The 25,576-nt window shown below is 41.1% G+C and overlaps 3 protein-coding genes across 5 annotated transcripts; 2 read left to right on the top strand and 1 right to left on the bottom strand.

Moving 5' to 3' along the window:
• Positions 1-73: 73 nt before the first annotated feature.
• kdm2ab (lysine (K)-specific demethylase 2Ab) lies at positions 74-10,967 on the top strand. Its single transcript, XM_086085911.1, has 23 exons — positions 74-266; positions 669-709; positions 1,761-1,899; positions 3,312-3,390; positions 3,483-3,529; positions 3,659-3,837; positions 3,945-4,051; positions 4,174-4,267; positions 4,627-4,780; positions 4,858-4,973; positions 5,109-5,235; positions 5,324-5,598; positions 5,715-5,792; positions 5,953-6,213; positions 6,337-6,465; positions 6,557-6,643; positions 6,736-6,972; positions 7,067-7,096; positions 7,175-8,142; positions 8,256-8,419; positions 8,985-9,131; positions 9,554-9,769; positions 9,863-10,967. The coding sequence occupies exons 2-23, from the start codon at positions 674-676 to the stop codon at positions 10,042-10,044; spliced, it is 3,852 nt and encodes a 1,283-aa protein (XP_085942037.1). The 5' UTR covers positions 74-266; positions 669-673; the 3' UTR covers positions 10,045-10,967.
• Positions 10,968-11,119: 152 nt separating this feature from the next.
• ankrd13d (ankyrin repeat domain 13 family, member D) lies at positions 11,120-21,038 on the top strand. Of its 2 annotated transcripts, none has more exons than XM_086085295.1 (16): positions 11,120-11,946; positions 12,036-12,168; positions 12,254-12,378; positions 13,809-13,854; positions 14,250-14,393; positions 14,478-14,667; positions 14,889-14,955; positions 15,763-15,844; positions 15,947-16,008; positions 16,336-16,466; positions 16,550-16,707; positions 17,386-17,499; positions 18,599-18,771; positions 19,899-19,978; positions 20,220-20,456; positions 20,611-21,038. In XM_086085295.1, exons 1-16 carry the CDS (start codon positions 11,863-11,865, stop codon positions 20,672-20,674), a joined length of 1,890 nt encoding a protein of 629 aa, XP_085941421.1. In that variant the 5' UTR covers positions 11,120-11,862; the 3' UTR covers positions 20,675-21,038. The 2 variants fall into 2 exon arrangements, with proteins under 2 accessions (XP_085941421.1, XP_085941420.1); XM_086085294.1 differs by having other exon boundaries at positions 12,033-12,168.
• On the bottom strand, positions 20,795-24,875 carry LOC147168399 (signal-transducing adaptor protein 1-like). Of its 2 annotated transcripts, none has more exons than XM_086085298.1 (9): positions 24,618-24,875; positions 24,343-24,459; positions 24,202-24,258; positions 22,861-23,057; positions 22,655-22,786; positions 22,441-22,510; positions 22,210-22,312; positions 21,656-21,793; positions 20,795-21,574 (listed from the first exon to the last, which is right to left on the bottom strand). In XM_086085298.1, the coding sequence occupies exons 1-9, from the start codon at positions 24,873-24,875 to the stop codon at positions 21,540-21,542; spliced, it is 1,107 nt and encodes a 368-aa protein (XP_085941424.1). In that variant the 3' UTR covers positions 20,795-21,539. The 2 variants fall into 2 exon arrangements, with proteins under 2 accessions (XP_085941424.1, XP_085941422.1); XM_086085296.1 differs by having other exon boundaries at positions 20,795-21,569.
• Positions 24,876-25,576: the final 701 nt, after the last annotated feature.

Genomic DNA, 25,576 nt, shown 5'->3' with positions numbered 1-25,576 from the left:
TCGTAACGCTGTTGTCAGTAGGGGGTGTGGTAAATCTGCCCCCCCCCCCTCTTCCTTAGTGAGTGTGTATGTGTGTTGTTTGACCAGCTGAAAATGGCGGCTCGGAGCGTCGAATCCGTCTAACTTTATGGCATAATAATAAACACAACGATACATCACAGCTTCATCCTCGTAAAATGGGGACAAACTTATGCGAGAAGCTTCCTACGCACACCTTGTGAAACGTCACTCGGGCTGCTGCGACTAAACGGCGTCTGAACGTAGAGGTAAATGCTTGGAAAGCTTACAACTGCCGATGCTAACATCGGCTACGTAGCTGGCGACCACTTATCAAAGACATTGGAACTAGGCTAGCCCACAACGCCATGCAATTTAATTAACGACCACTTAGACACTCGCTTATTCGGAATATCACTTTTTAAAATAACCCCCCTTTCGGCGACACTCGTCGATATTAACAGACCCGACTATATTGTATTTTTGATAAATTTTGACGAGATGCTAGCTTTAGCTTCCTGGCTGAAACAACACTGTTGGCTAACGCTAGCTGTGTTGTGAAGCTAGCTTCGCCACCGAGAAGAACCCAACTGTCAAAACGGATCACAAACATAGGAGTATACAAGACTCTTTATGTTTACACTTCTAATGAGACTTTGCCTGTCATTTAGAGACTATGGAGGATCCTCATACGCGATACAGCAAACGCCTGGTAAGTCAACTGCTTCCTGACTCTCTTGTTTGGTCTAACCAAAAGCAGCTGATTGCGATTCGTGACTGGTATTAACAAGTTTGGTTCGCGTAAAATAACAAAGGGATTCATAGAATACGTTTCATGTGTTGGGACTTGATGCTGCGGCTGTGGTCTTGTTTGTTTTGGTGTGGGTCGTAAACGGGAGCAGTGAACGTGTCTAAAGACACTCGGTTCAAGAGGGGGTCAAGTTCATTGTCTTGACCTGGCTGTGTTGTTATGAGCTGCTTCACACTCACACTGAGCTTATTTTCTTTCTTTCTTTCTTTCGTTTAACTCTTACTGATATTGTATACAATTATCATATGGGCACAGGAACCCAATTTGGCAGATTTTTAAGTCGATATAAGTATTTTTGACAAGAACCAGCTGCTTTTATTGAACCGCTACAGCATTTTCTTGATAACGCTTGCCCACTGTAAACACTTTATTTCCACTATATATTTTAATATGCGAGAATACCAACCAACCAAATATTACAAAAATGTAAATAAATCATGATTTGTATTGTGCCGTTTTTGAGACAATAATGCACTTTTATGTGTACACCTTTGAAGCTCATGGTTTAAGTTATAGCAGTACAGTTTGCATAAAGAAAGGAGGTGGGGGTGGGGATATCTGATAGCATTTTTAGAGCCTGATCCATCTGTCTAGCCAAACAGTAAGTGTGTTGAATGGCAGGGGGCAGGGGGTTCCAAGGAGGGGCAATGTGTGTCAGATTAATCCCTGCTCTATTGTCGTGCTGTATTGTTTGGCACCCTCATGAACTGTTCTATTTCAATTTGTCTTTCTGATTCTGCCATTGTATGATTAAGTCATTGTTTTTTAACATTGTAGCGCGAGTGCTGGTGCACTCATGTTTCTTTGGGAACGTGTTCTCTATGGGAAAACAGTCAATTTTAGTCTTTGTTATTTTTATTAGTTTTCATTAGCTATAATAACATCTCTATCATGATTACGTAAAAAAATAAATAAATAAGGTGCTGCTTAGATATTTATTTTTTGTCCCCAGCGTACTGGTACCCGCCGGCGATACCAGGATGATGGGATCTCTGACGATGAAATCGAAGGGAGACGTATGTTCGACCTCGATGAAAAGTTGCAGTGCAGCAGGTTTGGCTCTGAGTTGATCAAACAAATGGAAGGAAAAGGTGAGCTCCCAATGTTTACATTTGTATTAATTGTTAAAAGTTTACAGTAGTACTACAAAGTTAGGGTACTGTACTTGATCAAATATTGCACAAATGTACAGTTTGTTAGCAACATTACGTTAAGAAACGCTGGTCAACCGGAATTGTTTGTATTTCAGTTCAATCCCTTCCCAAAGGAAAAAATTAGTTATCCAGTCAAACTGCCCTAAAATCTGTAAAGTCAATGTTTTAACTTGCACAACATTGACTTTTAAGTCAATGTTGTGTAAAACAAATTTAGTACTGTATTCCAAATGTGAACCATTGTTTAACCAATTAAGGCCGGGAGCACTTTACCGCTCTTCTCCCTTTAAAGCCGGGAGAGCGGATACGTCATTTTGTTTTGTTTTGACCAATTCTTGGTCTCTTAGCCGATTAAATGCATCAGAATTTGCACGAGAGGGTGACGTGGGCCTCGTAGCATGCCCTGGAATTTTATTTGAGCATTTATTGTTGACGCAGATTCACGGGAGTTATGAAATAAATGACACGATTGACAACGGCGCGGGAGTAATTCGAATCAGTGTAACGAGTCAACAGTGACATACTGTTAAGAAATATGTTTGTAGACAATGAAGATGTTGAAAATGTTGACGACTTTGTAACGGAATGGACGACGAATAATTACCACTTGATCCCTCGAGGTTATTAACTGCATGTGCTCCAGTGATGAAGGTAAATATACCCGCTGATGCGACATTTGTTTGTTGATCTAAAAAAAAAGAATAAATATTTAAGGTTTGAAATAATATACTTAGTTTTGTGTGAACGCTACAGGTGTAAGCGCTGAAATGTTTTTGGAATTATTTTTCTATCGACTTCGAGAGGTGAGATTTCAATTATTTTTAATACTGTTAAATTTCCAGGAAAACTGAAGTCACCCATATGTATTAACACGTTTAGATAAACATATGCTGAAGTTGTATTCTAAACATTCATTTCATTTCAAATTGTACAACTTTAGTAAGCTCAGAATTGCGGTGGAGAAATAAATATTTTAAACTGTTATGAAGGAAAGTGTCATTGTTTTCATGATTATGATTTTCATGCTAAACAGAAACTATTGGAATAAAATTTGGGATTTTTCTACTTACTTATTTTTTGCTGGAGGACCATAGAAAAAACTGATCACAGTTGACGTTCCGGCAGACTCTTAGCCATCTTGGAGCAATATCTTATAAACAAAAAGGCATGCGCTCATAAAGCGCAGACACACTAAAAGGCTCCACAACAGATGGCACGAACGTGCACAAACTTAGTTGGTGTGAGTTTACAAGCACCTCTGTCAAGTTTGCAAGACAGGACTCTCCAAGTACACTTTCTATCCTGTTCAAAGGGGAGTAAGACTAATTTATGTTTTTGTCCCCCCAAAGATTTCACATTTGAATACATCCAACGAGAAGGTCTGAGGGATCCTATCATCTTTGAGAAAGATGAAGGCCTTGGAATACAGTTAGTTTTCTCATTATGTCACATTTAAGCAGATGTTAATCATTTATTTACAAGTGGATTAAAAACTCCTTAATTTACAATTACTCTTGCAGAATGCCAGACTCTGATTTCAGCGTGAGTGATGTGAAAGTGTTTGTCGGTAAGCTTTTATCCATTCTCCATCACGAAACACCTTCCGCTGAACATTAAACTCATCAAATATATAGTATACCTGTTCTAACTTTTTTGTCTCCTTACTAACTGAATTGTTGTTTTTTTCCACTCACAGGCAGTCGGCGCATTGTTGACGTGATGGATGTGAACACCCAGAAGGGAATTGAGATGTCAATGGCGCAGTGGCGGCGCTACTATGAGACGCCACCATCTGAAAGAGAGAAACTTTACAATGTTATCAGCTTGGAGTTTAGCCACACCAAATTGGAGAATCTGGTCCAACGTCCGGCTTCAGTAAGAACACGCTTACTCTTCTGCCGTATAGTTTTACAATGCATAGATGAAACACGCTTGCAGAGAAAATATTACGTGCTGATGCTACTTGGAACTGCTTATTTCAGGTGGACCTGATTGATTGGGTGGACAACATGTGGCCTCGCCATCTGAAGGAGAGGCAGAGGGACTCTACCAACGCCATCATTGACATGCACTATCCCAAAGTACAGAAGTAAGTTGATCCAAAACATGAGAAAAAAACACAGTCGCTTGGATCTAGTCCAACATTTGCAATTTAGATTTTGTTTTTTAAATGATTATTATTTTTTTTAATCCCTGTCTCACTTGTCATAGGTACTGTCTAATGAGTGTGCAGGGATGCTTCACAGATTTCCATATTGACTTTGGAGGCACTTCCGTCTGGTACCACATACTCCGAGGAGGAAAGGTTAGTGCGCAGGGCTGAAATGATTAATCAAACAGCTCGATTACAAAAAGATGAACAATCTCTTCCTCGAAGCTCTTTTTACGGCCACACACATTCAAAGTCTCAAGTACTCTACTATAGAATGTGAGGATGGTGACCCAAGTGGATGAAATGAATACCCTCATCTCAATTGCACATTTTGTGTTGGTATTGTTGTTTAATTATGCAAGATACATTTTTGTCCAATTAATCAATGGGACAAATGGTATAATACTTGATTCTAAAAATATTAGTTATCTGCTGCCCTGTTAGTGCATGTCTTTTTGCCCCGCCAGTGATTCATACCTGTTCCGATGCCCTGTCACCTGTGTCTGCTGCAGGTGTTCTGGTTGATTCCACCCTCCCCCCAAAACCTGGAGATGTATGAGAACTGGGTTTTATCAGGAAAACAGGGAGATATCTTCTTGGGTGACAAGTGTCATGACTGCCAGAGGATAGAGCTCAAGCAGGGCAATACCTTCATGATTCCCTCAGGTCTGCCACCAATAAATACACTGACTTGGTAATACAGTGCAGAGAGACATATCGCCATCTTGTGTGCGTCATTGCAGGGTGGATCCATGCTGTGTACACACCTGAGGACACCCTTGTGTTTGGGGGGAATTTCCTTCACAGCTTTAATATTCCCATGCAGCTCAATATTTACAGTATTGAAGATCGCACTCGGGTGAGCAACATGACCTAAAACTTTTGGGACATTTTTGCAACACATTGTCAATCTTTAGGAAATCCAGGTTGGACTTTCCACTTGCTTGCTTGAAAGTGGATATTTTTTCTTATTTGGTTTGTTCTGTTCTTTTAGGTCCCGGCCAAGTTTCGCTATCCATTTTACTATGAGATGTGCTGGTATGTCCTGGAGAGATACCTCTACTGCCTGACAAACATATCCCACCTCACTCCTGAGTTCCAAAAATACTCCCTTGGCATAGGTTAGTAATCTTAACACTTTGAAGTTTGAACATTGCTGCTCCACTATCTTCTGTATTCAATATTTACAGGAAGAACTGTCTCTTACAGGCCTGACTCGAGCAGACCTTGGGGTTGATAACAGCACGGGCAACGGTACCTCCAATGGCGTTGACAGTGATGTTGAAATAAAGTCAAAGGAATCTGAAGACGAAGAAGTCCAAGTGGAAGAAAAGGATCCAGTTATCAGGCCTCGGCATATATTGACACCCCTTGAGCTTGAGGGGCTGTGGAACCTCGTGGGGAAGCTTGAGGAATTGCCTGAGAACAAAAAGTGTGTCCCTTCTGGGATCGAGAATGCTGCAGCCTTATTAGAAGACACGAGGGTGTGTAATTGGCTACGGTCACCTGATAATGACATGCAAAACTTTACAACAGTCTCAATAGGTTTGTGTTGAGCCACATCAGATTTATTGTTTCCTTTACCCTTGTTCGTGTGTAGGCTGTTCTGAAAGAGCATGCTACAGATATCCCTAAGCTGTCCTACACTGGAGAACCCATTGTCAAGTGGCCCAAAAGAGTAAGCAGAATGTTTAATTATAAAAGTTATACAAAATATTCTCACTATTCCATCCAGGTAATACGATGCACATTGGACTATAATGCAATAATGGGCCTGAATTCCTAATTGTACTGACCTCAATGCAATGTTTCTTCTTTTTATTTTTTTTAATATATAGCCATCATGGTACCGACCCCCATCCCCTCCACCAGCGCCAATTTACCGGCCCCGCTTGGCCCCTCCCCTCCACAAACCTTTGGGCCAGACATCCCACAAACGATCGCGCATGTCTGCTTTGAGGCGCCGGCGAGTGCGGTGTAAGACTTGTGCTGGCTGCTGCAGGAAAGAGTGCGGCGACTGCCAGTTCTGTCTTGACATGAGGAAGTTTGGCGGGCCTGGAAGAATGAAGAAGGGCTGCATTATGAGACAGTGTCTCATGGTGAGTTTGTCTCTCTATGAGGGGCCTGGGATTTTTCTTTTTTAATTGAAATAAACATACAATATAATGTTGTTTTTGTCAAAATGTACATGAGCTTAAACTGCACATTTCTTGTGTCTTTAGCCTGCTTTGCCAAATACAGCTCGATGTGCCATCTGTGAAGAAGGGGAAGAAGAAGAATCTCACCCAAGCACTCACACACTCATGGAGTGTTCTGTTTGTTCACGGATCACCCATCGGCGTTGCATTAAGGTGAGTGTGCTTTAAAACAAGTAAATCATATTTTTAAAAAATGATTTTTTCCATTGGCTGCTTGCATCTATCTGTCACTGGGTTTTTTTAGGATCCTGGCGAGGGGAAAATTAATACAGATTTGCCAAGTTGTTGGGAATGTCCTAGGTGTTATAACAGTAAAGGCTCGGTGTCCGAGGTATGCACTCATATCTTTCTTTCTAATCAATAACCCCCACCCCCCAATATTGTCTTGACAATGACATGATCCATCTCTCCCTGACACAACAGTCTTCCAGCGAGGGGGAAAGTGAAGCGTCAGAGGGCTCAACATCCTTGCCTCCGTCCAAACTTGCCTATCGGGAAGGTATCGGCGTGGGCGAAAAGGTGAGGCGGGGCCGACGTGGCAGACCCACATTACGACCTACAGCTCGACCCACAGCCCCGCCACCCTCTCAGAAATTGCTACTGCAGCATCGACAGAACCGCAAAAGAGCAAGTCTACTGGAGATTCGACTAAAGAAAAGGGTAAGCAATCAGCAGACCTTAAAAACATGTATTTATGATCCATATTCGATTATTGCAACATGGCAGGAATTGAAAGCCTGTATTTTTATTGCAGATAAAACTAGAGCGCAGCAAAATTCATGCAGTAAGTTCAACACATACTTCTGCAATAAATCTGTATATAAATCCATGTGTGTTGAGTAATATTTCTCTTCATTTGTAGCAAAGACAAGCAATGGAGCGCGCTAAGTTACAGTCCCGCATGCGCTCCCCGGTGAGCACACTATCTCAGGGAAGAGGTCAGGGCACCTCTTGGCCCAGTGGCTCCTCACAGAGCAGCTCTTCCAAAGTGACTGGATCCCTCCAGCAACAGTCTTCTCACGGTCTAACCTTTGAACCCAAGGGAGAGGCCCGCAGAGGGCGGGGGAGAGGGGTGAGGCTGCGTGGAGGCGGAGCGGGTAGAGGAATGACAGGTGGTCGGTACCATCAGGGGTTAGAAGTCGAGAGTGAAGACAGTAGCAGCAGCAGCACTAACAGCAGCAGCACTGATGACGACGAAGAGGAGAGAGTGCAAAATGGCAGACGGGCAGGCAATAAAGAGAACCAGCCACATTCGAAGCGAGAAGGACGAGCAGCCAAAGACCAAGAAGAAGAAGAAGAGCGGCGAGACGGCAACCAAAATGGTGCAGAGGATGACGGCGATGAGATGGAGCAGTGCACTGATGGCTCATTTGTTAAAGTGACACTCCAAAGGCCAACCAATGACAAGCAGGAGCCTTCAGCAATTGTCCCCAAACTAGAGGCAATCACCCCTCAATTGGCTGCTTCGGCAAAACACAACCACAGCAAAACCCTCATCAGGCCACCTATCAGAAACCCAAATAAACATTCCAACAGTCATGTGCCAGCAATCACCCGCAGTGGACACACGCGCACAGCCCACCACTCAGAGGGGCACGACGTTGCCAAACGAAAAAAGATGAGCAATGGCGCTTCCTCGTCTTGCTCCTCGGAGCTTCCACACCATCGCACCCCTTTATCGGCCCTACAAGAGGGAGGCAGCGAAGCTGACAGGGAGGGCAGTGGGAGTGGGCCGGACTGTGAGAGGGAAGTGTGGGTGTCTGTCTTCCGCTACTTAAATCGAGCAGAGCTCTGTGTGTGTATGGCAGTCTGCAAGAACTGGTACAAATGGTAAGTGACATTTTATTTCACTGTAAGATTAATATTCATCCTCTGCTGTCAGTTTTAGCATATGATAGGACTTTTTCTTCAATAGTCTACTGCTTGTGTTCGCTCATGTGCAGGTGCCTCGACAAGCGACTTTGGGCGCAGATTAACTTGAGCGTCAAACGCACAATCACGCCTCAAGCGCTAACGGGCATCATAAAGAGACAACCTGCTTCGCTTGATCTGTCCTGGACCAACATCTCCAAAAAACAACTCAGCTGGCTTGTTGGCCGCCTTCCAGGTATTAAGTTTTTTTTTTTATATATAACCTATTGAACAGTTACAGGCTCACATCAGCAACATGGAATCCCGCAGTCTGCTGCTGTGACTTATAAAATACTGGTCTGACAGCAACAATTGCTTAAAAAAATAATAATGTGAAAGAAGTGAGCGCTCTGTGTTTCTGGCATTGCCTTACAAACAGGCACTGTCCCACATCTCTGATGACTCTGCTATATTTTTTATTTTTATTTAACCTGTATTTATCCAGGTAAGGCAATTGAGAGCAGATTCTCATTTGCAATGCTGACCTAGCAACAGACATTGTACTGTTATTTATAAAATAATATCTCCAAAGGCAGCCTTTTATATTAGTGACAGTAATACAGAATAGTGACACACAAAAAATGTTGAGCATGAACTTTTATAGGCAATATGGAAGGCGCTAGAAAAAGAACCAATTGCCTCACCATTACTTTAAGTGTTAGAATGAGGTTGTTTTACTTATTGTCACATATCTACATTTGTGTTTTCGTTGCATACAAAAAAAAAAGTTAAATCCGTAATCATCCACTCTTGTTTTTCAGGTCTGAAGGATCTAATGTTGGCAGGTTGTTCCTGGATATCCATTTCAGCGCTCTGTTCCTCTGCTTGCCCTCTCCTGCGCACTCTGGATGTGCGGTATGCAGACGGGGTCAAAGATGCTCAGATCAGGGACTTGGTTACTCCTCCAGGTGACTCTTTTGCTTACCTTGACTTCCGAGAGGCCTTTTTTTTAAATTGCTTTGTGAGCCAAAATTGGAATTGGAGCAAGCTTCAGATATGCTGCCGTTTGTGCAATGTCAAAAGAAAAAGGAGCGCGACAGCTGATCGCTGATAAACTTTCAGCTTTTTATTGGGCAGAATTCAGTCAAACACACAACTACAAAAAGTAAAACACTTGCAAGGAGCATGGAGAAAATGCTAACACTGAACTGATCTCATGGTGAATTGCCAATCTGAGCTGGAGTCAGAGCTCTTGAGAGCACTCAATAAGATACATAAACTCCTTGTAAAAGTTCTGTTTATTGATATGATACTATTCGCGATACACGTGAGACGTTTTGTGATTGAGAAGCATTCAAACTGGCGCATTTCCTTCCTGGTGGTGTTTTAGGCTGTGACAACCGGAGTCAGTTGAGGACCGTGCAGTGTTTGCGACTTGCTGGCTTGGACATCAGCGACTCTACCCTGCGCCTGGTGATCCGCCACATGCCCCACTTGACGAAGCTGGATCTTTCTCACTGCAACAGCCTCACAGACCACTCCATCAACCTGCTGACTGCAGTGGGTTCGTCCACTCGGAACACACTGACAGAACTCAACTTAGGAGGTGAGAGATGGGTGTTTTAGAGTGCAGAGCAAAGATACTTAGTTTTATTTCACCAGTTCTAATGATGACTTGTGTGTCTTGTTTCTGTTTTAGGGAGCAGTAAACTCACAGACACGTGTCTGAAGTATCTCCGCCGCCTGTCCTGCATATCACTACTCGACCTGCGAGGCTGTAAAGGTGTCTCCCGCAAAGCGTGCGAGTCCTTTATCTCAGAGCTATCAGTCAACACGCTCTACTGCCTGTCGGATGAAAAACTGATCCAGAGGATATCCTAAAGCTGGATTGTTAAGTGGCAAAGCGAGAAACACCCATGTACACCGTTAACACAGCGACGCAGTGGTGAGGACCTTACCAAGAGTGCTCACTCATCTGCTGTTGGTGAAAGGGATAATTTACCTTAAAAGAGACTCAGGAGTCCTTATTTTTGTTTGTCTTACTTTTTGATGGGCGGGGAGAAAGTAGGTCGTTATTTAGCTGTTGTAGACTACATATCCCCGTTGAATTTCAGCCCCTTTCAGTTTGAATCTGTCACGTTTTGCTTCCATTTTGGTGACACCTTTTTCCTTATACACAGCAGCTGTGGGTTGATATTCTGAAATAGAATCTCTAAGTTGTAAATTTGTTTAACTGGCAAGCATGCATGAACATAACAATGAGTAATCAACATAGCAAGGAGGGGGGCAGTGTTCCTTAAGTGTTCAATGACAAGCCAAGGGGCAGGTGTCACATCAATGGTGCATTTTAGACCACCATTAGACACCAGGTGCTATTATTTCCAAACGTATTTGCTTTTGTACAGAGACTGTTCAGAGAAATATAGGTATAACCTTCCTCCACACCTCTGATATATTTTTCTGGGATTCAAATTTTTCACCGAATGTTATGACAGTTCATTGTAGAGATGTATAATTTGTTTATTTGGAGGAGGGGGGCAAAAAGGGGGATATTAATGTCAGTTTCTTTGCACCTAGTTAGTACAACTTTTCCATGATAGAAAACTCCTGGCAGAGACTGCTCTGTGGCCTCATGTCTATAATGAATATACAGTATATATACTTTTGTGTAAATGTTTCTCCTCTTTTAGGTGTTCAAAAATGGGGATTCTTGTAGCATTATTATTATTTTCAGATTTTTTTTTTATTTTACTTTGTTTTATGTATTTTTCAAGAAAAATAAAAACAATGAATCTCAGCGGGTACTGATGTTTCCCCCCGATACATTACTCTTAGTAAATACATTTATCAACTAAAAGTAGTTAACTCCCATGTCGAAATGACTCCACATTATCTTATATGGTACAGCTAATCATTTTCAGTGAAAATGATACAATCGATAACAGAGTCAGCTGATAGGCGGCTCCACCCTCAACAACCAGGAAGAGAAGCGACGCCTCTACGGGTAAATAAACTAGCCTATTCCGTCATGGTACGTTTTAGCCAAGATGGCATCACATCACGCATGTTCTTGTAACAAGTGATGCGCTTGGATTTCAAGTGGACAAAAGGTGAGCGTGGTCGTCAGCGGCTGTCATTAACACCGGACGCGGATGTCCAGTTCGAAGAAAGGCCGTGTATTTGAACAAAGTCCTGCAAATACACTGGGGATGTGGGTGGCAAGCTTCCACATTGGCCGGATTCCACTCATTTAAAGGAAGATAATGAACGCGCTTGGATGTAAGGTGTTCGCCGCCTGAAGTGTTTGTTTTACTTCATAATGGAAAGGTGGAACAAGAAAGACAGTTGTTATACTGTACGACAGTTAACCACGTTAGCCTAGCTCACTAGCCCTTAGTTCCTCACCGCTACATCAAATTAGTGGGCTGAGTTCGCCAGGCAACTCAGCCCACTAATTTAAAAAGGTACACACGAAATTCAGGCTCGTCGACTTCCTCACGTTAGCAGCGCTGATATATTTGTTTCGTGATAGGCTTTTACCTACGTTGCGCCCTTTTATTTGATTTGTTATGTATTTTGCTGCTGCTTTGCGCTAGCCTGTTAGCTAACCAACTAGCTAGCCACCAGAAGTCATTAAGTACCATCGCATAGATTATTATTTTTTTATATATTAATTGGACTGTCAAACGAGCGACAAACATGGCCCAAGAAGAGTTTCCTTTGCATTTCCTGGTGTGGAACAACCAGTATCAGCAGCTCGACCTGGAGATGCAAAAAACAGAGGTAGGTTTGTTTGTCATCTTTCTACCTTATGGTGTCACATTGCATTGCGCTGAAGCTGCTTGTTGCGTGTGTGTGTGCTACCGCAGCAGGACCTGGAGCGAATGGATCCGAGGGGGCGCACCCCATTGGAGCTCGCAGTGTCCTTGGGCCACCTGGAGTCCACCCGAGTGCTGCTCAGATACACGGCAGACCCGACATACTGCAACGCACAAGGCTGGACGAGTGGGTGCTGTTTTGTGGTCTCACGTGGGGACTTGCAGATGTAAACAAAGCATCAATGATGAACAGTTATGTGTTCGGGTTTCAGTTTTGCAGGAGGCAGTGAGCACTGGTGACCCAGAGCTGGTTCAACTGGTGCTTCAGTACAGAGACTTCAAACGGGCAACTGAGCGGCTGGCGGGCATCCCAGAGCTGCTGAGCAAGTTAAGACAGGTAAAAAATTAATTAAATGCTGAAAGACACCAAGAAATACATCACACCGATGTCTAACGTTCATCATTTAGCTCAGTGATTGCCAATCTGTGGGCTGCAAGAGGTTGCTAGGTTTTCCTCAGGACATTGAATTGATTGCAACTGGACCAGCATGGTCTGTCCTAGCTAGTGTTAATTGTATCCACCGTGTTTACTTTATCTGTAGTCTCAGTTTTAGTCCAGTTTCAATTCCACTTGTTAGTTTTTATCATAGTTAGTCAACCTCATCCTGTTTTAATTTAGTCAATTTCTAGTCAACTATAAATCTAGCATTTTAGTCTTTTATTTTTGTCCAAAGAAAACATCATTTTATTCATCTAGTTTTAGTCAACAGAAACTGTCAACGTTTTAGTCAATCATTAGTACAATCATTTAACCCCTATGTTGTTTTGTCAGCATATTATGTTGACCATTTCGGATCTAAAACTATTTCACATAAAATGTTCTCTCATCTTTTTGATGAAAAACAACTTGACACACAATTACAGGATATCAACAAGTTGGCTCCATGCTATGAGCTAGTAAATTAGCCAGCATTAGTTAGCGGTCAGATTAATATTATTGTTGGAACGTTATAGCAGTTGGATTAATGTTATGTTATAACTACAATTTAATCTTTTTTATTTTTAACCTTTGACCGTGAATCCACCTCCTGTCTGTCTCATGTGTTTGTGCATGTTGCACTCGCTACCTGCAGATTTGAAAGGGGGTGTATCACTGTGTGTCACATGACAATGCCTCAGTGAAAGATTAGCAGAAACAAGATTTTACAAAAACATATCATTTTCGTCTCGTTTTTGTTCATGAACTAAAAATGATTTCAGTCCAATTTTTAAGTGAAGTACATTTTCATCTCGTCTTCATTAGTCGATAAAAATGCATACTGATTTAGTCCCAGTTGTTGTTAATTAATGAGGGTTTTAGTCTAGTCTTGTCTAGTTTTAGTCCAGTGAAAAGTGTGTGTTGACAAAATTATTTTTGTTTAGTTTTTGTTGACGAAATTAACACTAGTCCTAGCCAGCCTTGTTCCTTGAAGCCTTCTCAGATATGAGGCAAACGTCTTGCAACTTCCAAGTTGCTATCATTCAATGCCCTTTAAGAAACGACCTGAATGAATGCGAACATCCACAAGCAATAGATCATCAGGTAGGCTGCAGGATGGGAAACTATTTTGAATACAAATAATGTGTCTTTGTTTATATATCCCTGTCAGCGAAGTATAGTGACAGCCAGGCAAAACAATTAATTGCACCTCCACTAAATGGCATTTTACCTGTGAATCATTTTTGTGTGAAATTAGTGTGTGCCTCAAGAATATGTGCAGTGGCTCAGTAAAATGTGGGAAACACCGAGTCATCTGATCTTTCTCTTTTTGTCTCTGTCTGTTTTAGGCACGGGACTTCTATGTGGAGATGAAGTGGGAGTTCACCAGTTGGGGTGACTTTTTTTTATTTAATTAGCAACTTTTCAGCACTAAGGCTTCTATAAATCCAGCCGGCCCTCACTGTTAGTGGAACCTTAAAGTTCCAACACAATAATCTTCTGATTCTGTTGGATTTCAAAACAAATGTCTTCATAGGAAATCATGGAAGTAGATATAATCAATTCCAGGGGCAATCATAACATTTTAACTGACATACAGTGAATGTTGCAATATAAAAAGAAAAACACTGTCTTAACTATAACGGCAAATGCTTATTGCCCTTGGCACTTTTTCTCATGATGCATTTCACACATCCCAATGTTCAAACATCCTAAAATGTTAAATAATACTCCAGGTGTTTGTAATGTTATGTTTACGTCGCATATCACGTCTACCAATTCCTCCCCAGTGCCTTTGGTATCCAAAGTGTGCCCCAGTGACGTGTACCGGGTGTGGAAGAGCGGCTCATGTCTACGCGTAGATACAACCCTCCTGGGCTTTGAACACATGACCTGGCTGAAAGGACGACGGAGCTACATCTTCAAGGGTGGAGGTTTGTCTGGAAAAAGTCTGACCATATAAATTCCTCTACCAAGCCCTTTGTGCTTTAATATCATCCTCCCCTGCTCCGATGTAGACAACGGGGCTGTGGTCATGGAGGTGGACCATGAGAAGCAGGTGGTGTACACGGAGCCGCTCGTCTTGTCCCCACGCGATGCGCCATCCCTGCTGGCCGCCATGCAGCCGTCGCAAGAGAACACTGCTCAAAGACTCACATCGCCCATCGTCTCCACACACCTCAACACGCGCAACATTGCCTTTGAGCGGTAAGGAGCATGTGCTGTCGAAAATAAACCCCTCTTTTGTGCTGTGTAAGTCACCAGAGGATACAATGTTAGTTAAGGAAATGCTTTTGACTTAATTTTAAATCAGTGATCCTTCAGTCTCTAAAAGAATCAAAGGATGCAACTTGTAAGCTTAATAGTGGGTAAAAGTTGAATTGAAACGCATAAAATGTCATAAAGTTTGTATGCACCTTTCTTTTTAGAAACAAGTCTGGCATTTGGGGCTGGCGTTCTGAGAAGAGTGAAATGGTCAGTGGATATGAAGCCAAGGTGAGACTTATGACTTCAGTTTTGATAAATAACTCAGGCAAGTAACATTTTATCCATATGCTGTAATGTATTTGTGATTCCAAAATTGGACCTACTGAGCTTATTTTGTCTTGTTGGTCTCCAACCAGTGATCATTTTGTTGATCACGCAAAATATTTTTTTCAGATGAAAATGAAACAAAAAACTATAGAAGCCATTCATTGAGACGACGACGATAACTAAGTTGACTGACAATTTTGTCAATGACTAAAACGAAAACAACACGGTGACAAAAAATCACGAAATCCAACCAGGAGAAGGATTGAAACGCAGGTGGAAGAAAAGAACCACTCAGAAACTGTTCACTGCACACTTTATTTAATGTTCAAACATTCCATTCATTGTGCAGCTGTAGGATTTATGCAGGCAATTATGCACTTTTTTTTAGATGGCATATTATTGTCACTCAAACATGTTTCATTGAAACAAAGTTTAATAATGACACGGTTGTGTTAAATGTGTCTTGTGTGTTAAACAACAGTTACAAATAGGTGTGTTGTAATTTTCTGTATAAAAGTTTAAATGTATGCTGAAGGAAAACATTGACTACATTTTCAATTTAGTTGACTACAATTACTCTTTATTTTGTATGTTAATACAATCTGATGACTAAATTATGACTAAAACTTTAAAAAATAAAAAAAGTCAAAAGACTATAACTAAAAGTAAATACAAATCTTTTGTCAAAATTGACACTGTCTCCAACTGTAAAACACGTATACTATCAGGATAAACTGCTTATTGTGGTTGGGTTTTTTTTTTGTTCAGGTTTACAGTGCGACCAATGTGGAGCTGGTAACGCGGTCAAGAACGGAGCATCTATCAGACCAGGACAAATCCCGGAGCAAAGGTTAGCTCACAGAGCAATTTCATGTCTGATCAAACCCGAAAGTAGTACGTGATCAAAACCTTGACTTTATGCAATTTGCTTTTCTTAATATATACCATTCAGGCTCCAAAACTCCTCTGCAGTCCTTCCTGGGAATTGCTGAACAGCACACAGCTCACAATGGGGTAAGCGCCACTGAATCAAATGATCCCACCCACACCTCCTTGAAGAGAATAACACTTTATTAGTACTTGAGAGGGAATGAAAAAATGCTTTTACCCTCCATTATATTGAACATACTAAAGCACCTGATCCAATATAAAACACCTAGATTCTTACCTATAGACAAATATAACGTCTTTGATGAAGCTAAAATCCATTTTTGACTGTGTTATAGAACCAACACGATCACCCAAGCAGATGACACAATTTGGAGGCGCTATTTACTGTGTTCCATATTTTTTGTCTGTCACATAAGTTCACATTTCAATGTTTCTCTTGGATTCATGTAGAGTAACGTGTCCCAGTGCGCCAGTCCACACAACCCCACGGCCATCACGGCTGAAGAATACTTTAATCCAGAGTTCAACCTGAATGGCCGGGACATTGGACGTCCCATCGAGCTCACCAGCAAAGTGCAGAGGTAAAGTGCAGACTGGGCCAAGGCAGCAAGACATGATCACACCTGAGCAAACTCAACATTTGTTCCGTTTGCGTCGTCTCCAGGTTCAAGGCCAATCTGTGGTTGAGTGAGACTCACCCCCTGTCACTGGCCGAACAGGTGACGCCAATCATCGACCTCATGGCCATCTCCAACGCTCACTTTGCTAAGTTGCGTGACTTCATCACCTTACGCCTGCCTCCAGGTTTTCCTGTCAAAATAGGTGAGAGCGAAGACTTATCTGGGGGCTGGTCATCATTAGCCTGGTTTACATGGAGCCATGTATTTCCATTGGAATAAATCCGTACGGCCAAACGGAATGAAAATGCTCCATATAAACACCTCAATCAAAATGAAAAGGATGAATCCGAATGGAATTTCATTCGGAATCACAAGGGTGGTATATTCCTATCGTCAATCCGAACGAGCGTCATGTAAACACTTCAATCCGAATAGCGAGGCTGCGTCTGGCATGCGCATGCTCTATCTTGACGTAAATGTGTCATGACGTCATCGTTTCCACCCACTAAAATGGGGGCGTCTCCCCAGAGCTAGTCTGCGAGGGGAGAACATGTTTTTAAGTACTTGAAACTTGTTTTTAACTAATATGTTGCATCAATGAAAGTGTTAACACTATCATAACTACTGTGCTAAATGACGAATGTAGTCCTTCTTGATAAATCACGTGATCGATGTTCGTGCGTCCCGCGCCTGCCGCCGGGCTGATTAAACAATGGAGCATATAAACGGCGGATCGGAATGGATCACGTCGCGTGTAAACAGGTGACCAGAGATCTTCATTTGGAATGATTTCAATCGTAATGACTAAAAAGTCTTCATGTAAACCCGGCTTTTGACCTCATTTGCTTTTCTGATTGAATTGCTTGTGCCCTTCCTTCAGAGATTCCGCTGTTTCACGTGCTGAATGCCAGAGTGACCTTCAGTAACTTGTGCGGCTGTGACGAGCCCGTGAGCTCAGTGACGGTTCACAAACCAGAGAGCTCAGAAGAAGCAGGTAACTCAATATTGATCTGCGTAACTCGGCCGCGCAACCCCTCAAAACAAGTTATTGGCATAGTTTTTAGTGTTAAGTCAATTACTTTATATTGATGCATACTGTTTACAAACATAAAAAAAAAAGTATATTCAGTTATTTCAAACTCATAGTTCATAGTTAGTTAATTAAAGAAAAAAACAAGTGCTTTGCTTGGTGTGCCCTGATCTACTTCTTGGGTATTGATATAACAAATTTGTTCAAAGTTCCTTTAACAATATTATGTTATTATTAATAATTAATTATATTCATTTATATAAAGACACTGATCATGCTAATGATTTCTCACAATATTTAAGAAACAATCAATATTTAACAAACAGAGAATCAATATGCAACACTTTTTTTTTTGTATACATCTGTGCCAGTGTTCACATTTTCAAAGAATCACTTCTGTATTATTACTAGGAAATTACAATGTCTCATCACAGGTGAGCTATTTTTAGAAGGGATGGGCTAGTACCGATACCATATTGGGCGTACCAAGCCTTATTTCAAGGTATCGGTACTCGCAAGGGCCGCTATCCTGTGGCTGTTTTACGATCAGGAACTAGAAATTAAAAGAATAAAAATGTGCTATAAATGTAAATGGGAAAATGCTATATTGGGACATATGGGGTCATTCTTTGAAATTATTTGTCACTGTTTTTGTTTGTTTGTTTGTTTTGGAAATTTTATGTATCAAAAGTAGTATTGGTAATTGATATCAGTGAGTATTCAAGAGTTGATTACTCATACTGTTATCGGTCTGAAAAAAAGTGATATCGACCTGTGGGCTAATCGTGATCCTTGGGGGCTACATGGAGCCATGTTGGGTGACCCCTGGGATATATTGTCTTGCAACTATCTAACAAAATATTAATTTCATATGTACCTGTGACTAAAAAGTGAAGCGTGAAGAGTCTTTCTTTGCACCGTCTCCTTCCTTCTCGCTCGTTTCCCCTTTTTGTATTATTTATTGTATTTTGTATTTTTGGCCAAATGACATTTGAAATTTATTGACTGAAAGGCGCATACACGGTTGTAGTCATCTCCATTTTCTTGTCAACTGTCTTCACAGGGCAGTCGGCAGCTCCCTTCCACTGCGAGGTGGACCCCTCTGTGTTTGAGCCCCCGGCGGACTACACCACCCTCGGACCCGGGCGCAGCGAGCCAATGAGAGACGAGGATGACAACCTGCTGCAGTTCGCCATCCAGCAGAGCCTTCTGGACGCCGGCACAGAGAGCGACCAGGTTAGGATGCAACCTCAGTTACTGCTTCAGTTTAGCGGCTCACTCATTCTCACAATGTCATTTTAATACAGTCAACTAGAAAGACAATTTGAAAAGTTGCAGATAAATACATTGTTTGGTTTGCTGTTTGTCCAGTGGAAAAAAAAAAAAAAAAAAGCGTATAGATGTAATTCCATTCGAGAATGTTTTATTTTTCCCCCCAAACATATCTACTATGATTCAAAAAATTAATTTGAGTTGAAATTTTTATTGCATCTTGATCTCTATACCGTGCTCCACATCAATGAGTACACGACAACACATTTGTAAGAAAATGTTGAGTTTCTGTTAAAAGTCAGTATTCTCTACAGTATACAAAATTATTTTACAAAATACTCCCACAAATGTGGGCCATTGGTTTTGTGCACACACAAGTCTTTTTTTGGTTTTGTTCTGTTATTATTGTAGCAAAATTATTTAATATTTTAATGCCACAAAATTTGGTACATATCAAATGAACGTCCCAACATTTTATATTAGAAATACATACAGTAGTGTGTCGTAAACAATTGCATTTGTCGTAGGAAGAGCACGACATTAGATTGCAACCATTTTGTATCAACAAAAAAATATATAATATATATGGACCAACAAAGAATAACCTTTTATTAAGATTTTTTTAGTCTGTAACAAAGCACATCAATTAGCCTAAAATTTGAAGAAGAAAAAAAAGTGCCACTTCCGCCTGCTGTAGTCGATTTGCAATTACAGAAGTAAAAAAAAATCGCCTTGGGTCACACACCAGACTGTGTTAAATGAAGTCTTTAAATTGTTAGTGGTTAATGTGAGTGTGAATAGTTGGTCACTAAAATTAAACTGCCGACCAGTGCAGGGTGTAGTGTACCCTGCCTCTTGCCCAATATCACCTGCGATTGGATCCAGTCCAATCACCACTCTAACGAGGTAAAGCAATGGATGGAGGATCGTTGTCTATGAAATCCTGCTAATTCTTGTGGTATCTATCTGGGCACATGCTCATGCATACATGCAAGAGCAATGTAGCATATTTTTTTCCCCCAAAGGTTGCCTTCCATAATTGACATTTTCCCTTTTTTAAATTGATAAATATCTCAAATGAATGGCTGTAGGTGACAATCTGGGAGGCCCTGACCAACAGCCGTCCAGGACCTCAGTCGCCCCTGTATGAGGAAGACACTCAGCTGGAGAGGTGAGCTGACCTTTTTGTCAGGCTATCCAATGAGGGGAGGTCCTTTCTTTGAAATCATGATGGTATCAGTCTAATTAGGTGGAAGAAAGACTCTCATATGTAATTAAGCTTCTGCGAATAGAACTCTGTGATTAGCGCTTCCTTTCAAGCCACTCGGGGAGCAGCTACTACTCCCAGTCACTCTCTACTGAGGCCCACCGCTTATGCTTTTCTCTCTTTCCTCCTGTCTACCTCTTAACAGGGCCATTCAGGAGTCTTTGTCCATCTCGTTGGCTGGCAGAGGAGGGGGAGATGACGCGCAGGATCCCAGCCAGCCCCCACCAGACTCCCCGTTGAACCCAGCCGCCAATTACCCTCTCTCCTACAGCACAGCGACCGAGCCGCCTTTACCGGGACACGTTGGGGGGGCGAGCAGCTTTGACGAGCAGCTGCGCATCGCCATGGAGCTGTCGTGTCATGAGCAGGAGGAGATAGACAGGTGAGCTTACCCTTTAGGAAGAGTTTATTAGATTTAAATACCATCAATTACTATTATTATTTTTGTTATTTGAGGCTGTGCCTGTGTGTAGACATGTTGGCAGTTTGGGTTGATATCATTTTACCAAGTCTGCTGTCTTGCTAACAATTCACAGGAAGCATAAAGAGGAAGAGGAGGAGCTCGAGAGGATCCTGCAGCTGTCACTCACCGAGAAGTAATGTCACTTGAGTGGGGAGGCGGGTTTTCATTGGACACAAACTCCTAATTTATTCTGGTTTTATTTTGATTTTTAAACATAGAGATGCTAAGTTATTTCAAGTGTTTTATTTATTCGTTTATCTGGTTAATGTCCCTAAAAGTGTGAAGAACAAGAATGAGTGACATAAAGTACTCTAATCACATGACAATGAAGGAGACAAAAGGGAGTTGTTGTTTTTTTTTTTTAACTATTATACTGATATATTTGCTGAGTCTTGCTGTCTTTAAAGAGTGATGAAGGGTCTTAATTCTTTAAATCTATAACATGATCCATGGTACTGATGCTGATGAAGAAAAGCATAATAAAACAACATACAAATAGAACTTTTGAAACATTTGTTGACTTGTTTGTGTGAAAAAATCAATGAAATAATATTTAAAAAATGATCATCCCTGCAATGTTTTTATTTACTCCTTTGTACATAAGAATCACCATTCGTAATATGTACTCTGGCCAACACCCAATAATAAAAACAAATGTTTTAAGTAACTTTTAAAAGAGTCCACTTAAGCTAGTTTCATTTTAATGAAATGCGGTGACAAACTGTAATGTCTAAATAAAAAAAAAACATGGCATTGAACTTTGTGTTTAAAAATCCATAAAGAGCATATCGGTGTTATAATAGATGACTGATTGGATTTTAATGCAGTGTCCTGTCGACCTTAAACAAATAGCTCCAGGCAAGATATCTTCAAGGAAATAATATTATAAAATAAATATGAACAAAATCACAAATGTCTCACATGGACATACTTTGCATGTGAAATGGTGCCATGCCAGTGCGGATTTTCATGGTGCTCGCTTTTTGTGTAGTTCCTCCGTAATCATACATCTTGCCGAAGTTCTGCATCCAGCTGAACTATCAGAAAGTAATTTAGACTATCAGTTCATTGAAACACAAAACATGTGTGGCAATACTTAAGCACATTTTAATTCACACCTCTTTTTTTCAAGTTGTGTTCATCAGGGTCCACATATTCACCTTCTCCAGGTTTGGTCTGTGAACGCACCACAGGCGGCACTTGTGCCTTGAGTACATTTTTCTGTGTGGAGGAAGTGCACTCGGAAAGTGTCACCTCTGTAATAATGAGATGTAGTAAGTAAGATTATTATTAAGGGTTGCCTCTCACACTTTACTGAAATGCTCTCACATTCACAACTCAGTTTTTTGTTTTGTACGCTAATCTTTCTTTTTTGCACACACAGGTGATTTTTTTTATTTTACTACACAACTGAAATTCGTTCACTCATCATACTGAAATGCTCTCACATAACTAATTTGTGAAAATACGGATATACGTTTCAGGATTATACATGAGAGCATTTCACCCTCACCCTTGTCAGCATTTCACTAGTATATGTAAAAGGCAGCGTTTCACTTGTGTGTGTTGAGTTAAAAAAAAAATCTGTCTTATGTGAGAGAGCATTTCAGTATTCGAACGCACGCACACAAACATTATAGCTTAAAACTCACTGATCCCATGCAGTGCTCACCAATGCGAGTGTCGTAGATGTCACCCGGCGTGTAAGGACGAAGGCTGTATTCTGTCCGCTCTAAAAAATATTCCAGTACCTCCTGCAGGGAGGAGACTGTTACCTGAAGGGAAATAGACTGTGAGGCACGTCAAAAATGTCATTGACCAAGCTAAATTCACACATGCTGTGGTTGAATTTGTAGTATTCACAATAAATGATTGTAATATTGTGAGAGCTGGAAGAACATACTGCTGTTTCCAATTGGATGATAAATCCTGATTTGGTGCCGATCAGCCTGTAGTTCTTCATGACAGGACCCCTAAAACACAAGTTATTATTATTTGTATCTATCTAGCTAGCTAGCTAGCTATCAAATCTGGCTGAGTTTCATGTGTCATGTCATGGAATGGAAAATGTCCATACAAATATTTATATTAAGAATTAATAAGCATCAGTGACATACTTGGCTGTGACCTGTCTGAGGGTGAGGGCATAGTTGTTGGCCATGGTAGACGGGCGGAGGATGATGCCGCCATACTCTGGATTCTGCCTCAACATCTGTTCAGCTTCCTGTCGAGTCACATTGAAGAAACAGCTGGAAGAGTCAGAGAAAAGATTTAATAGCAGGACGATGAATAAAAACAATACACATAAAGAAATTGTAGTCACGGTAACGTCTCTGGGCTGCTGTGGTTGGGCGTGTCCTTGGGCGGAGGGGCGGATGTGGGGGCCCCAAGAAGGTAGGCTGGTCGAGGAGGGAGGGGGGGCTTCTCTATTTGGGAGCTTCTCATCTTCTCCTGAGCTAGAGCATCTTCAAGCAGCAACCTTTGGCCCGGCAGGAGCTGCAGCTGACTGGGAATCTCTTTCTACAGGGTGACATGAAAGTACTTGACATGTAACAGTATAGAAAATGGATGGAAATAAATTACCACACCAAATCCTTAAAACGTTCAACGTTAATCCAAAAGAAGATGTTATAGGCAACTATAGTCTCAATGATACTGAAATCATGCCACACAATCAAACACAAACTTAAAGCAAATTTTTATTTGGGTTAGTTAATTGTTGACAAGATATAAAAATGCTTCCTGGTGTGGGTGCGCTGTGGTTTTTCCCTGACATGCTGCCAGCGATTAAACAATTCCCACCGCGACGTCCGTCCGTCTGTCCGTCCGTCCGTCCGTCCGTCCGTATCGGCTGTCCGTCCACCCTAGCTAGCTACCCTAAGTGTCCATAATATGAGATTATGAACAATGGTTTGATTGTTGCATCATATATATTATATATTTTTTATTTTATTTTATTTTTTATTTTTTTAATAGTGCTTTTTTAAGATGTTGAAATAAGTATGGCTTGATAAGTTAATACATTTTAAAATGGTATTTTTTTACGTTTTTAAATAAGATTCATGTTTTAATGTAATAATTATCATGTTAAAACGTGATATGGATCTTTTTCTCTCTCTCTCTCTTCTGGCTTGGCAGCAGTACACTTCCATAGTAATTCTTCCTGTGTTGTACATACGATTTTCCCTAAGGAGATTGTTCCATGTTCACGTTCCAATTTTTTTTTTATTCTTTTTTTTTTCTTTGTGCTAGGCAGTGCTGTGTTTTCCCTTCTGTATCACAATGACACAGTAAAAGCGAAATCTTGCCCATTCTCTTGCAATCAATCTTCCCAAATGCATTAAGGTGTAACCTACACTTTAGAATAACTGTCATCAAAACTTTATCTGCAGTTTAAATCAGAACATCCCTCCAGAGTACACCGTTATATTGACAACATCGTCTTATCCGTACACAGTGTCACAAAGACTTGTCATTTTAATGGCGCTGACATGTTCAGTGACACAAATATTTACTTATGCGATGTAATAAGGATTTTGAGAAAGAAAAAGGCTTTGCAGGGCATCCATGATGTTTTGCTATTTAATATTTTGAGAAACGTCCCAAAGCAACTGAAAAAAAACCGGTACAATTTTAGAGCACATAAAAGGTGTGCATAACTCACTTTGACCATGGTCATGATGTAACCCCGCCACTCTTCTCCTGTGTCAGGATTGTCCATCTACACAACAACAACCACACAAAAAAAGTGTAACTCTCCCAGAATAAATTGCAGTTATCGCATCACAGCCTAGTTGTTGAACACCTTCAAGTGGACCTCCTCTGTGTGCATATTGAGCGTGAAGATGGTGGGCATCTTCCTCTGATATGGAGAAGCTAAGTGCATGGACCTCAGCTGCAGCAGATTCAGCATCTCTGTGCACTGATAGAGGAAGAACTTCAATAAAATCTCTTTGTCTACAATTAGACATAAGGCCAAAGTATTCATCCATCCATGTATTTTACAGAATGAATACAAACAAAGCACTTTATGTCCTTATGGCCAATCATCAAAAAAGCAAATAAGGGATTTGTCCTCACTGTATCCTGCGTTTCGTCTTTGTATAGAAACAATACGTCTCCGCGCAGCTCTGCGAAGTACTTCTTGAAATCCTGAAGATGATAAATGTCATTAGGACAGCTGAGCTTCATGCGGCATTCCAATCCCCAAATTCGTTTTTTATCATTGACACTGACCGTCTCGTAGGAGTGTTTCTTGAGCAGGTTCCCTGAATAGTAGAGAGGCAGAGCTGTGAGGTGGGCCCTCCACTTATGGGCCACTCTGGGGGGCACAGACATAATCCTAAACCTTATGGCCTCAATTCACTTGTATGCAGTGCAGAAACTCCTCAGTGTGTCCACATAGCTTATTCTCGATGTGTTCCTTGTGCCGCTCCTGAAAATAATAATCGATTCGAGCGCAATCACACCCCTTTTCATCCAGTCTCACGTGGTCATGTTGGTGAGTATGAGGAAACGATTTGGTGATTTATAAATGAGGAAGTAGTCAATATAATTTATCCCCTCCTTTCCCCCGCCCTATATAAAAGCTCTGATCACATACAGCACGCTAACAGAATCCATGTGAAACCTTCAAGTGTAAACCAGGTTAATTATTGAACATGATCATGGCAGGTATGTACCTGTGAGATTTCACACCGACACTTGCAAACATAAATATCAAAATATCATCCTGTGTCACCCGGATTGTAAACCATTGGTAGGGTATAACCAGGGGCATACTTACCTAAGGCAAACACAGGCAATTACCTGAAATTTCCATGGACTCCCAAACATATCATTAATATGATTCATATATTTTCTTCGATTAAAAGCAATTATTTTCGTTTTAGTCTAAAAAGAAAAACCCCACATCATTATGCTGAATCTGTTATGATTGCTGTGACTGATCTCCCCTCCATTTTTATGGGCTTTTGCACCTTCTTGCTTCACATGTGCAGACTTGATTTGGAAAGAAGGAAGAAAGCAAACATGTTGGC

Source organism: Leptonotus elevatus, chromosome 9 (genome assembly GCF_054856555.1).
Source record: "Leptonotus elevatus isolate MCC_2025b chromosome 9, RoL_Lele_1.0, whole genome shotgun sequence".
Taxonomy (NCBI): domain Eukaryota; kingdom Metazoa; phylum Chordata; class Actinopteri; order Syngnathiformes; family Syngnathidae; genus Leptonotus; species Leptonotus elevatus.
This window is presented reverse-complemented; position numbering and strand designations above follow the sequence as displayed.